The sequence below is a fragment of the Narcine bancroftii genome, chromosome 1 (assembly GCF_036971445.1).
Source record: "Narcine bancroftii isolate sNarBan1 chromosome 1, sNarBan1.hap1, whole genome shotgun sequence".
Taxonomy (NCBI): Eukaryota; Metazoa; Chordata; class Chondrichthyes; order Torpediniformes; family Narcinidae; genus Narcine; species Narcine bancroftii.
In genome coordinates this window covers 331,928,870-331,941,685 of record NC_091469.1, presented here as the reverse complement: position 1 = coordinate 331,941,685, position 12,816 = coordinate 331,928,870, and the positions used below count along the sequence as shown (strand labels likewise).

The window sequence follows — 12,816 nt, the reverse complement described above, 5'->3', positions numbered from 1 at the left end:
GCGATTGTGGATCTTCCACCCAGTATCATGCCAGTATGCCATTCAGACTGCCAGCCCATTAGCTACAGCTCATGAATCAATATAAATGTGAAGCAGGCCCAATGTTTCTCTGAGGGTGGAAGCAACCAAGGCCTGCTCCATAAGCTGGCGAGATCCCTCCCGCCCCTTCCTGAGTTAGTTTTACTGCTGCCATAATTGCTTCCCGTTTTTCCATCAATTAGCACCGTCCATGAACCACATTTGCTGTTCTTTGGTGAGGGAGTTGAATGGCTGACCCCAGGATACAAGGGAGGGATTGATGGTGGGGCTCTCAGGAAGGGAATCGTGACTCTCAGGGAGAGACGTGAATTGTTCAGACAGCTGATTCCCTCTGGCCCTGCGTATCTCTCTTCAGTGGGGCCCAGGATGAGTACGTCGTCAATTCAGAGCCTTGCATCAACATTGGTAGGGGGTTGGGGAAGGGAAATTATATGTAAAATCACGGCAGGGGATGGGTCTATGGACGAGACCTTGGGGTAGGTGACTAAAAGTGTATTTCATGCCGCCCCAGGTAATGGTAAACCAATCTTGGGAGTCAGGGCTTGAGGGGATGGAGAAAAACTCATCTGCGAGGTCCACCACGGCATACCAGGGTTTGATGTCCCTGCCTGCGATTTCTTCGACTAAAGTGACCATAATGGGAACAGCCACAGTGATTCAGGGTGGTGGGGGGGGGTGAATTTGTTTAGTTTATTGTAGTTATAGTCACGTGTCATGTGCTGTTTTTCTTGTGGACAGGCCAGACTGGGGTGTCATGGGGGATATAGCTTCGATGAGAAGTGTTTCAACGGCTTCTTCCATCTCATTACCTCATGGCACCCGATACAGACCACCTTGGGGGGTGGGGGGAAGGGAGTGACAAAGGGAATCCATTTGGCAGCCCTGACAACAATGGTTGCCAAGGCAACCCCAAATGTGAACTTTATTGGAAAGTAGCAACTACTCCTTGAGCACATTCATGCCAAGAATGCACTTGGGGAAGGCTGGAGGCTGCTACCAGGACAGAGATGGGACGGTGAGACTCACCACCTATGGAGAGGTGGAGGATATCTCTGGCAGAGAGAATGGAGCCCCCTAGTCCCTTATGTTAACTTCAGGCCCCTTCCACCCCTTAGGATTCCTGGGGATAATTGTATACTTGGTCCTGATATCATCCAACAGTGGGTTTTTCTCTTATCCAAGTGGACGGTCATTGGGATAAATGGCCTAGGATCACCTGGGCAGGACAGGACCACTGAATGAATCCGCCGGGAGCTGGGGTCCATCCTATGGGTCCATGCAGCAGGGGTGCCTGGTGTGATTGGGAATCACACCAGGGAGTTGGCTCTTCAGGTCCGATTCTAAGGGTGGGGAACCTGACCCACATCACAATCACCACCTGATCCCATAGAATGGTCTCATCGATCACTTCAGGTAGCACCCACAGAGTTATTTATCATCTGCTGCATGGACAGACTGTCCAGAGTGTTGGCCTCCAATTGGGAGTGGTGAATATTGGGGGGCGGTGGGGGGGAGAGCCTCATTCCATAGCTGGAGTACCCATGTGACTAGGTGCTCGCCCAGCTGTTGGTGGTATCTTTCCGACAGGTCAGTTAACTCCTTGACAGTAGTCCCAGGTCTCCATGATCTTGTAACGACCAATTGTCCGTCTGCTCAGACCCTCTATGTCTTCTGCAACTTCCCCATTGTGGAAGGCCAATGGGGAGGTCTTCATGGTGGATCTGGGACTATGTAATTACTGGCAGGTTTGCAAGGTCTCCGGTACACAGTGGTGGGTTGGGGGCCGACTGTAAGCGGACTCAGCCTCCTCCAGCCACACATCCTCATCTCCTGACCATACATTGCTGCTTCTCCATGCATGACGATTGCCTAATTTTCACGGGAGCGACCTGCCATCCGGATCGGCAGGCCACCTGAAGCTGCCGCGCTTTGACTAGCTGGCAGGCAGCTTCAATGTACCTGGCCTCAAGGCTGCCGATACATGCTCTCCTGGGTGACCTTGAGTAGGGTGGCGAGCAATCTGCCACTGAGGTCAGTGAGGTCATCTGGCTGTTAGTCATTCCAAGTGGATTGGCACTCAGCACTAAGTCACGGTTCCCATCAGACCTCTACACAAGTCAGATTCAGACTGATTCAGAAGTGTGTGTTTCCATTTTCTTTCAGCTTGTTGTTCACTTCAGTCAAGAAACAAGAGGCTCCTCTTTATAAGATAAGATGAATGATATATTTCTATTATAAAATTGGATATAAATTATTTTTGCAATTTGATCGAAGGCTTACCCTTGACGGCACTGCGTAACTGTAGATATGTTACGTTTACTTGGCTATTGCAAGCAAATTAATAACCTTTAATGCTCAAGGAAACATCCCAACATTATAACATGGCAAAGGGGAGTCTTCAGAAGATCCTACTGCCCAGGACAATTTATCTTTGAGAATCAGGCTTTTGGACAAAGGTACGAAACAGCATTGAAATGGAGGCAGATCTCAGTAGTGCATTATCTATAACACAATCAAGGATGTGGAAACTGGTGCTGAAACTTCAGGAACAGGGGTTTCATTAACGTGGCTTGAGCTTTGATTTTGATTGGTGTGGTGTGCTGAGGTAGCAGCAAGCAAGCACAAACTCAAAAGACTCTACAACAGGCTTTATTCCAGTAAAAGTCTGAACACCAGTTCATTCCTTGGTGGCTCCCTGTGTGACTGGCTCAGGAGGGGATGGCTCAGGTCCATATTCAGGTCGGCTGACTGACAGCCGGCCAAGTGGAGTCAGCCCCTTAGGTGGTCTTCCTGCAGGATCAGAGGTCCCCCCTGCAGATGGCTGGTGGTAGTGTCACCACAGTTGGGAGTTTTTATGTTCAGTGTCTGTGGTGGTACACCACCGGCCTACTGCAGGGGGCCACTTCTGTACCTGCAGGAGTGTCAATCAGTCAGCCTGAATGGATCAAGCCTCACCCGGTCGGGTGACAATCACCATCCGCGATATATGCCTGCGCCGGCCTCCTGAGGCCTCACTCAGAGTTGCTGCAGCTACAGCCAGCCTGGCTCTGTGGAAGTCTTTGTGGATTAAAGCCTGTTGTACAGTCTTTACCTTGTGTGTGTGTCTGATTCTGGTTAACAGCGCACCACAGTGTCTGCTTGCAGTGTTTTTTGATCTTTTAAAACATTAAATAGTGTGGTGATACACCACTAGCCTACAGCAGTGGGCAATCTCTACCTGCAGGAAGATAACCGGAGGACAGACCACACCTGGCCGGTTGTCAATCAGCTGACCTGAATAGACCTAACTCCACCTGGCTGGCTGTCAATCAACCACCCGGGATATAATTCTGAGCCAGCCCCTCCTGAGCAGTCACTCCGGAGTTACCACTGTAGCAGAGACTTTTAACTGATTAAAGCCTATTGTACAGTCTTTCTCGAGTTTTGTGTCTGCTTACTGCTGCAGCAGTGCATCACAATTTAATCAGTTAAAAATTTAGACCTGCTATGGAAAAGCTCCTAACCGTTGGGAGCCTAGAGATCAACCCTCACCACCCAGAAGCCCAAACACGCTTTAAAATCTGGAGGCACATGGTCAAGGCAGTCATCCAGGCACATTCAAACGTGGTGAATTCAGATCAGAAGAAACTCATGGGGCTCCGCACCAAGTAGAGTCCCTGTGCCTTCCAGGACCTCCAAGACTGTACAGAGTACCTGGAAGCAATGGCTACCCTGGAGGCCATGTAAAAGCCCCCAACGAAAAATGGTCTACGTCAGATACCTCCTGAGTATCTGGCCCAACAGCTAAGTGAGACAGCCGAAGCCTACCTGGGAGCCCTGCATGAGCTAGCTCATCTGTGTCTGGCAGAGCCCGGGGTGAACGAAAAGGAAGTCGAAAGATTGGCCAGGGACGCCTGCATTCGAGGTCTGCTCTTGAGAGCCTCCCGCCAGAAGTTACTAGAAGACGGTATCTACTCCCTGGCCCAAACTATAGAGGTAGTCGACTCCTTGTGGGCTGCAGCCCTCCTTGCCAAAGCCTTCGTCTCCCGACTTCCCCAAGCCCCCGCGTGGACAGCCCAGACAGCAGCCATGACTCAGGGACCACTGGTAGACGAAAGCATCGCTGCTACTGGCCCCCCATGCCCATGTAAGTACTGTGGGTCCATGTGTGGGTCAGATCGACGAGCGCATCAAAACTGCCCGACAAGAAACCAGTTCTGTTCGTGATATGGCAAGAAAGGCCACTATGCAAAAGTATGCCTTTTGAAGCCCGCCGGCAGCTCAACGGCCCTCTATGATCTCCTCATTATCCCCAGATCAACGCCACGTGCGAGGGCCGGGCGCTGCCATTACTCGCTCAGTGAATGCTGCCCTCCTCGCCAGCCCCACTTCTTGCCCTGACGGGTATCACCGCTGCGTGCTCACCACGAGTGCTGACCCTTCCAAACCCTTGCCATCCAAGGCCAGCGAAGACGTCACTTCCGCCACCACAGATGATGTCACATCCTCTGACGCAGAGCGTGATGATGTCACCCCCCCTTCCCCGAGCAGGCAGCATGATCGACGGGTAGAGCCAACCATGCCATACCGTTGCCATGCGTGCATACGAGGCGTCGCCGTCTTGGGCCTATCGCTCCGACCCAGTGCACAACAACTACCTCCCACCCAGAACAGGGCAAATACGAGGTCGACGATGACGACGTGGTCAATGCGGGCGCCAACCAGACCGCCCTCCCGATGCACCCCAAGCCTCTGAATGCCACAGACCACCACTCACCTCCATCGACGAACCCACGCCGGCGAAGGATGCCACTGGCCACCATTTGCCTCAACCGTCGGGGAGCAGCGGCTCGGACCCCGCGATGGTCCTAGCAGTCACTACACTAAAGGGGGACATCCCACATGGCCTCGGGCGCTCCATGATGGATGTTGTTATTTGACAGTGGCAGCACCGAGAGCTTCATACACCCGGACGTGGCCCGAACTTTGAGACTTAAAGTCTACCCTACAAACTTTGCTATTGCTTTCGCTGCCTGGGACCGCTCCTTAAAAACTCTCAGGCTCTGCTCCATTGTCCTGACTGTGGGGGTTGAGGAGACATGCAATGGGTTCAGGCTCCTGGTCATGCCCAAACTCTGTGCCCCCGTCCTCCTAGGCTTAGATTTCCAGTGCCACCTACAGAGTATCACTTTCGCCTTCGGTGGGTCACGCTTCACAGCGCACCATCCGACCAGCCCCAGCCCACCTGTGGCCTCTCCACACTGCGCATCACCCCTCCCGCCTTTTTCTCCTACCTCATGCCAGTCTGCAAACTGATAGTGGCCAGAAGCAGGCACTATTGCGCAGCTGATAGAGAATTAATTAAAGCGGAAGTAAAGTAGCTCCTGGCAGAGGGCATCATAGAACCCATGGAGAGCCCAAGTCCTGGTGGTCAAAGGGGGCAGCAAACTGTGAATGGTCATAGACTACAGCCAGACCATTAACCGATGCACCCAGCTGGATGCCTACCCCTTACCCAGGATAGCCGACATGGTCAATGAGATAGCCTGCTATAGGATCTTCTCCGGAATCGACCTAAAGTCGGCCTATCATCAGCTCCCAATCCACGCACAGAAAAGCCCTACACCACCTTCAAGGGAGACAGGCATCTTTACCAGTTCTGCCGTGTTCCGTTAGGGGTCACTAATGGGGTCATTGTCTTCCAGCGTAGACCGGCACAAGCTGAGAGCGACCTTCCCATATCTGCAGCCACGACCAGCAGGACCATGATGCCAACCTGAAGAGATTTCTCTGGATGGCCGAGGAGCTGAACCTCACTTATAACAAGGAGAAATGTGTGTTCAGCACCACCCGCCTCGCCATCCTGGGGGTACATCATGGCACAAGGTGTCATCGGCCCCGATCCAGAGCACATACGCCCATTAATGGAGCTACCCCTCCCACATATGCTCAAGGCTCTCCGCAGGTGCCTCGACCTCTTCTTATTACTCCCAGTGGGTTCCCCACTTCTTGGACGAGGTCCGCCCACTGGCCCAGGCTACAACCTTTCCCCAACCACCCGAGGCGCAGGCAGCCTTTACCCGCATCAGGCAGGACATTGCAGACGCCACGATGCATGCAGTGGTCGAGAACTCCCTGTTCCAGGTGGAGTGCGATGCCTCAGATGTGGCCCTTGCCGCCACGCTCAACCAGGAGGGGCGACCCGTTGCCTTCTTCTCAAGAACCCACCATGGTTCCGAGCTCGGGCACTCCACCATTGAAAAGGAGGCCCAAGCGATCGTGGAAGCGGTCTGCCACTGGCGTCACTACCTGGCAGGCGATTCACCCTCCTCACTGACCAGTGTGCAGTGGCATTCATGTTCAGACAAAGACAAAATCAAAAATGACAAGATCTTGCACTGGAGAGTCAAGCTAGCAACATTTAGCTATGACATCCAGTACCGACTGGGGAAGTTCAATGACTCCCCCAATGCCCTATCCCGGACCTGTGCATCAGCCCAGGCCAACCAACTGCAGGCACTCCACGAATACCTCTGCCACCCGGGCGTCACACGCCTCTACCATTTCATCAAGTCCCGGAACCTCCCATACATCGTCCACGAACTCCGGACCATGACTGAGGCATGCCAGGTCTGCACAGAATGCAAGCCCCCCGCTTCTTCCACCCACCTCGGGCCCACGTCATGAAGGCCACCCTGCCCTTCGAATGCCTCAGTATTGACTTCAAGGGCCCCCTGCCTTCCACAAACCGGAACGACTACTTCCTCGCAGTGATTGACAAGTACTCCCGTTTTCCCTTCGCCATCCTGTGCCCAGACACCTCCACAGCCACTGTCATCAGGGCACTGACACAGATCTTCACTCTGTTCGGCTACCCCACATTCATCCACAGCGACCGGGTGTCTAGCTTCATGAGTGAGGAGCTGCGCCAGTACCTGACAGCAAGGGGTATCGTAACTAGTTGCACAACTAGTTACAACCCGAGGGGCAATGGGCAAGTGGAGCATGAAAACGGGGTGATCTGGAAGGCAGTACTCCTAGCCCTTAAGTCAAAAGCCTGGGTCATGGACCACTGGCAGGACACCCTCCCCGAGGCGCTCCACGCCATCAGGCCACTCCTGTGCACGGCTGCCAACGAGACGTCCCATGAATACCTGTTTTCATTCCCCAGAAAATCGGTGACTGGAATCTCCCTCCCAGCATGGCTCACATCTCCAGAGCCCATACTCCTGCATAAACATGCATGGGCCCACTTGGCCGTCCCCATGGTCGAGCAGGTGTTCCTCCTACAAGCCAATCACAACTACACCTCCGTCATGTACCCCAATGGCCGGGAGAACACTGTCTCAACCTGGCCTCATCGGGAGCACCTACCTCGACACAGCAGCCTCCATTGCCCCAGGACCACATCAACCCGATGTGTCTTCCCCATCTCGAACACTCGTTGCACACTCATTCTATGGGGTTGACCTTTCTCCCCTGCCCCTCCAACGTCTCACCACAGGCTTGCCGATCCAGGCTCCCCCAGCCACCCAATTGAGCCACCCCGTCTAGCTCTCTCAGCACACCATCACCGACCTTTGACCAGGAGCCAACCCTGAGATGATCACAGAGACTCCGACGGCCGCCGGACTGTCTAAACCTGTAACATTTACCACCCAAGAATGTTGCTAAAAAAAACCCCACCTGGGACAATTTTAAAGAAGGGGGTGAATGTGGTGATACAACACATCTCTGTACCTGCAGGAAGATAACCGGAGGACAGACAACACCTGGCCGGCTGTCAATCAGCCGACCTGAATCGTCCTAACTCCACCCGCTGGCTGTCAATCAACTACCTGCGATATAATCCTGAGTTGACCCCTCCCGAGCAGTCACTCCGGAGTGCAGCTACCACTGTAGCAGAGACTTTTAACTGAATAAAGCCTGTTGTACAGTCTTTCTTGAGTTTCATGTCTGCTTACTGCTGCAGCAGTGCATCACATACGAGTATTTTAAATTAGATAACGATGTGTTCCTTACAGAACTGTCTTTGACTTGAAAATATTGCTCAGTCATTGCCACTAGTGGGCCATGACATGTTAGGCCGGAAGCCAGGTGGGCCTTAGACTGAAAAAGGTGGAGAACCACTGGTCTAGTTCCTTCTGCAGCCTCCCTTCTACTCCTCAACACTACCTACTCCTCCATCTACCTTCATATCATTGCTGTTGTGGAGATGTGTTTCAAGAGATTGCCAAAGCTGGCAACCAATGTTAATCCTTAAATTACAAATTTCAGTCTAATGAATTTAATACGGAAAAATGAGGTGTTGCATTTTGGGAGGTGTAACATGGGTAGGATCTACAACGTAAATGGTAGAGATCTGGGAGTACCGGTGCATAATATCTTGAAAGCAGTAATACAAGTAGATAGGGTGGTTAAAAAGGCCTTCGTCAATCAGAGCATTTGAGTATAGTAGTTGAGAGGTCAGGTTGCAGTTGTGTAAAACATTGGTGAGGCCTCATTTGGAGTATTGTAGTCAGTTTTTGGTCACTGTGCTGAAGGAAAGATGTCAAGCTGGAGAGGGTGCAGAAAAAAATTACAAGTATGTTGCCAAGACTCGGGGCCTGAACTACAAGAAGAGGTTGAGCAGGCTGGGGGTTTATTCCTTGGAGTGCAGGAGGATGAGCAGTGATCTCAAAGACATGTACAAAATTATGAGAGGAATATATCGGGTGAACGCAGAAAGTATTTTGCCCAGAGTAGGGGAATCAGTAACCAAAGGGCATGGGTTTAAGATAGGGGGGGAGGGGTGGGGGAGGGTATTGTTTGGAACCTGAGAGGTAAAATTTATGCACAAGGGGTGATGGGTGTATGGAATGGGCTGTAGATGAGGTAGCTGAGGTAGGTACTATTGTAATATTTTAGAAACATTTATACAAGATGGGTTTGTGGGGTATTTGCAAGGCGCAGGAGGTGAGACAAATGTGGTGGGACATTTTGGTCGGCATGAGCAGGTTCAGCCGAGGGGCCTGTTTCCAGGCTGTGTGACTACCAATCCTGTTTCAGTTTACAAAACTATTTGCGGTGATGAAAGACACTCTGTACACGATGCTCTCAAACTACATAGTCTTGTGATTGTGATCATCTGCTTATTATCAAGGTTCACCACCTCTGCTTCCTGGAGCCATTACATCAAGGCAACGTGAAGAAGGCGCAGCAACACCCCTTCTTTATGAGCCTGAGGAGATTTGGCATGTCGTCGGATGCTCTATCAAACTTCTGTGGGTACATTGTAGACTGATTTGGTAATTTAACTGCCCAAGAATACAGGAGGCTCCAGAGGGACACAAACTCCGCTAAGTCTATCACAGGCTCTGGCCTCCCATCCATCACATTTTATGTGAGGTAGTCATCATCATCATCATAAAGGACCCCCGTCACCTTGGTCATGACCACATCTCACTGCTACCTTTGGGCAGACAATACAGAAGTCTGAAGACCAGCACTTCTAGATTCAAGAATTGATTCTTTCCAACAGTGATCAGGATCTTGAACCTTCCCTTGTTACGCTGATCAGGGACTGTCTGCAATATTGCAAGTTACTTTTTTGTACAAGGATTACAGTGAATATTCCAGAGCCAGATCACTCATCTGAGTGCTACTGGTACTATGTAACCCAGCTCTACCTGTTGCATGGTCAGCAACTAAACTGGCTCCCCCACCAGTCTTGCCTGGTGAGGAGGGTGGCTGGACACCCTGCAGGATGAAAAATAAGACCTATCAAAGGGCAGATGAACCCTCTTCTAGGGTGAACAGCCGTCTAGTAAACGTGCCATGAAGCGCAGAAAGGGCATCAAAGCTTGGTCTGGCCATTCACTGCAACAGAACTTCCCCCAGCCGTCTTGGACCTCACCATGTCGCTGGATCCGGGAGGGGATGTCGAGAGGGTGGGTCTGGCCCCTACTCACCTAAATCATTCACGCACATGCTGTTCCTTTCTGAGGAGTGGGATATAAATCCCACAAACTAACTGAAAGGAACCATCATCATCTTACGGGATGGATAGTCAGAAGAAGACAGTGATTATTTCTATCTAAATCATCTATTTGTAACCTTTTTTAAATTAATTCAATTAGTTATTCTTTACAAGGATCTGTTTGGCTGCAGCAAGATTTTCAGTGCATCTGAACACTACACTTTGTATGTGACAATAAACTGATCATCATCCTCTATGGTTCCACACCACCTTAGCAGTTCTGAGGAATCAATGCAAGTTGTATGCAACAAGGCTCCGCTGGATATAATCAATGAAGTGAGGAAGGTGTGTGTTGGATGGGGTTGGTCATTTGTTACATCTTGACGATCGGTGGTCAAAGTCAAACTACCAGTGTTTATTGAAGAGCAAAGGTGATTAAGTGTTGGGATTGAGCATGTTATTAAATCGTGATAATTAACAGCATGAGCAAAACATGGTTCCTCTCCTGTCCGACCAGAAACCCATCTTTGCCACTTCTTGGTTTTTTAATTCAAATTCGAACATAATACATTCTATAACACAGTCCAGGTCCACGATGTTGTGCCAACCGAGAGAAACCTACTCAGCAAACGAAATCTTCCTTACCTCTTTCTCATAACCCACTATTTTTCACCATCACCACCCCTGGAAATGCCATTCCAGGCACCCACCCCTCTGTAAAAAAAAACATGTCTGACATCGCCCCCAAATTTTCTTCTCTTGCCTTAAACAGACGTCCTCAGGTATTTGACACTGATGCAACCAAACGGATTTGTGCGTTTCCAAAAGAAAAAACCTTGGGTACAGATGCACCTCTCTTCTCCCTTCCCCTCTCTGCTCTTTTCTGTCCCTCAGTCAATGAGGTGACTCCAAATTCATCTGTGTTAGTGACTGCCCCTCACTTATTCATTTGTCACTGATTCCATTTTCATTCTGTTCGGTGGATCACATCTGATCGGTGCACCCTTGCGCTTTTGTTTCTCGTTTCATCTCTGGCTGCTTGCAGACATCTTGAAACTGCACGAGGATGCAGGGAAGGGTGAGGGTGTGGATAGGCTTCAGGCGATGTGAACAAGCAGAGCGAGGGGGCATCAATGTGCCCGAAGAGCAGAGGTTGGGAAGATAGGGGGTCATCCACTTGGGGAGGACAAAGAGAGAAACACTGGGGGGGTTTTGAAGTTGTGGGAGGCCGGGCAAAGATGACATTTAAAGGAACTCATTGAAACCTCACGAATGAGCTCAGGAGAAGTACGGTGTACGGATGCAATGAAATTCTTGGTGGCTGTAGCTACCTGGGTGTGTAAAATACACTATCAAACAAAAATAAATATAAATTACCATATGGGAGGAAAAAATATACAAAAGGATTGATATTTATTCAGTTAAGCAAGAAAGTCTGCAAATGCTGGTGTCAAGTGCAATACACAAACATGCAGGAGGATCTCAGCAGGTCGAACAGGTTCCTTTATACAGCAAAGATAAAGATACATAACCAACGTTTCAGGCTTGAATCCTTCATCAAGGCCCGAGCAACATGCAGGCAGGCAGCTGAATAAAATGGTGGGGATGGGAGGGGCACGGGGAGGATCATAGGCAGGAGGTAATCGGTGGATAAAGAACACGAGGAAGGGGGAAAAGGGAAAGAGTCGGGTGGTAGAGGAGGAGGTAAAGAGATGGGATCAGGAGGGGTAGCTAGATGGGGATGGGAGAGTATCTACAATTAGAAATCTCAATGTTCATGTTATTAAGCCTATTCAGAATAAATATGATGTGTTCCTCATGTTTATGTTTATCCTCACCCTGACAGTGGACTGTCATTGTAGGAATGGTTGGCGCCATTGGAATGGTTGGGTACAGGAAGCTCAGGGTGTCAGTGTTTGGTGAAGTGATCACCCAGTCTGCGTCTGGTCTCACTGATGTAGAGGAGGCCACACTGAATGCGGTAGATCAGGTCAGACGATGAGCAGTTAAAGTTCTGCCTCACCTGCAAGGTGTGTCTGTGAATGTGGGGAGGGGGGGGGGAAGAGAGATATAGGGACAGGCTTTCTGTGTTTAGGAGGGTGGGTGGAGAGGAAAGAAAGGACCAGGGAGTCTCAGAGACACTGATCCCTGTGAAGATTGGATTGGGGCAGGGAGGGGAGGGGCTGGCTAGCGGTGGGATCGCGATGAAGATGGTAGAAGAGTGGGAGCATAATGTGTCAGATGTGGAGGCTGGTGGGGTGAAAAATGTGGACCACGCGGACAGCAGTCTAAACTTTTCTGCTTTTCCTCGGGATCACATCATGGGACTTTTATGGTCATTTGAGAAGCAAAGAACTCAGCTGAAAGACTGCACTCTCTCTGTACTGCAGCAGAGACAAGTCTGCAGCTCAGAATCAGTGGGGATATGATGCCTTGTTTCTGTCAGCAACACAAGAAATCCTCCACTCATCCCTCTGATGGCGACTAGCATCAAATCACATGAAGAGTGCAGGTAAAACGCTAGTTTTAATAGGCTTATATAAACAGCTAGGTCTTGAAGTCTTGCCTCTGAGCAAGCCTAGGCCAGAATGGTGAACTAATGGTGTAGTAACATACCACAACATTCACCCCCCCCCTTAAAAAAATTGGGACCCCCCCCCATTGTCTCTTTCCACACGTTTACAGGCCAGAAAATGTCTCCAGTGCCTCACTGCTTCCACGATGGCTTGGGCCTCCTTCTCCACTGCCGAGTGTCTTACCTCGGACCCCTGCCGGGTCCACGAGAAAAAGGCCACTAGTCGCCCCCCCCTCCCCCCCCAGTTCAGGGTGGGAGCCAACGC

At 50.6% G+C, this 12,816-nt stretch overlaps 1 protein-coding gene across 1 annotated transcript; it reads left to right on the top strand.

Annotated features, from left to right (window-relative positions):
* The first annotated feature begins 978 nt into the window (after nt 1-978).
* Nucleotides 979-11,502, top strand: LOC138748489 (uncharacterized). Its single transcript, XM_069908794.1, has 2 exons — nt 979-1,054; nt 2,203-11,502. The coding sequence occupies exon 2, from the start codon at nt 6,642-6,644 to the stop codon at nt 7,485-7,487; it is 846 nt and encodes a 281-aa protein (XP_069764895.1). The 5' UTR covers nt 979-1,054; nt 2,203-6,641; the 3' UTR covers nt 7,488-11,502.
* The last annotated feature ends 1,314 nt before the right edge of the window (nt 11,503-12,816 follow it).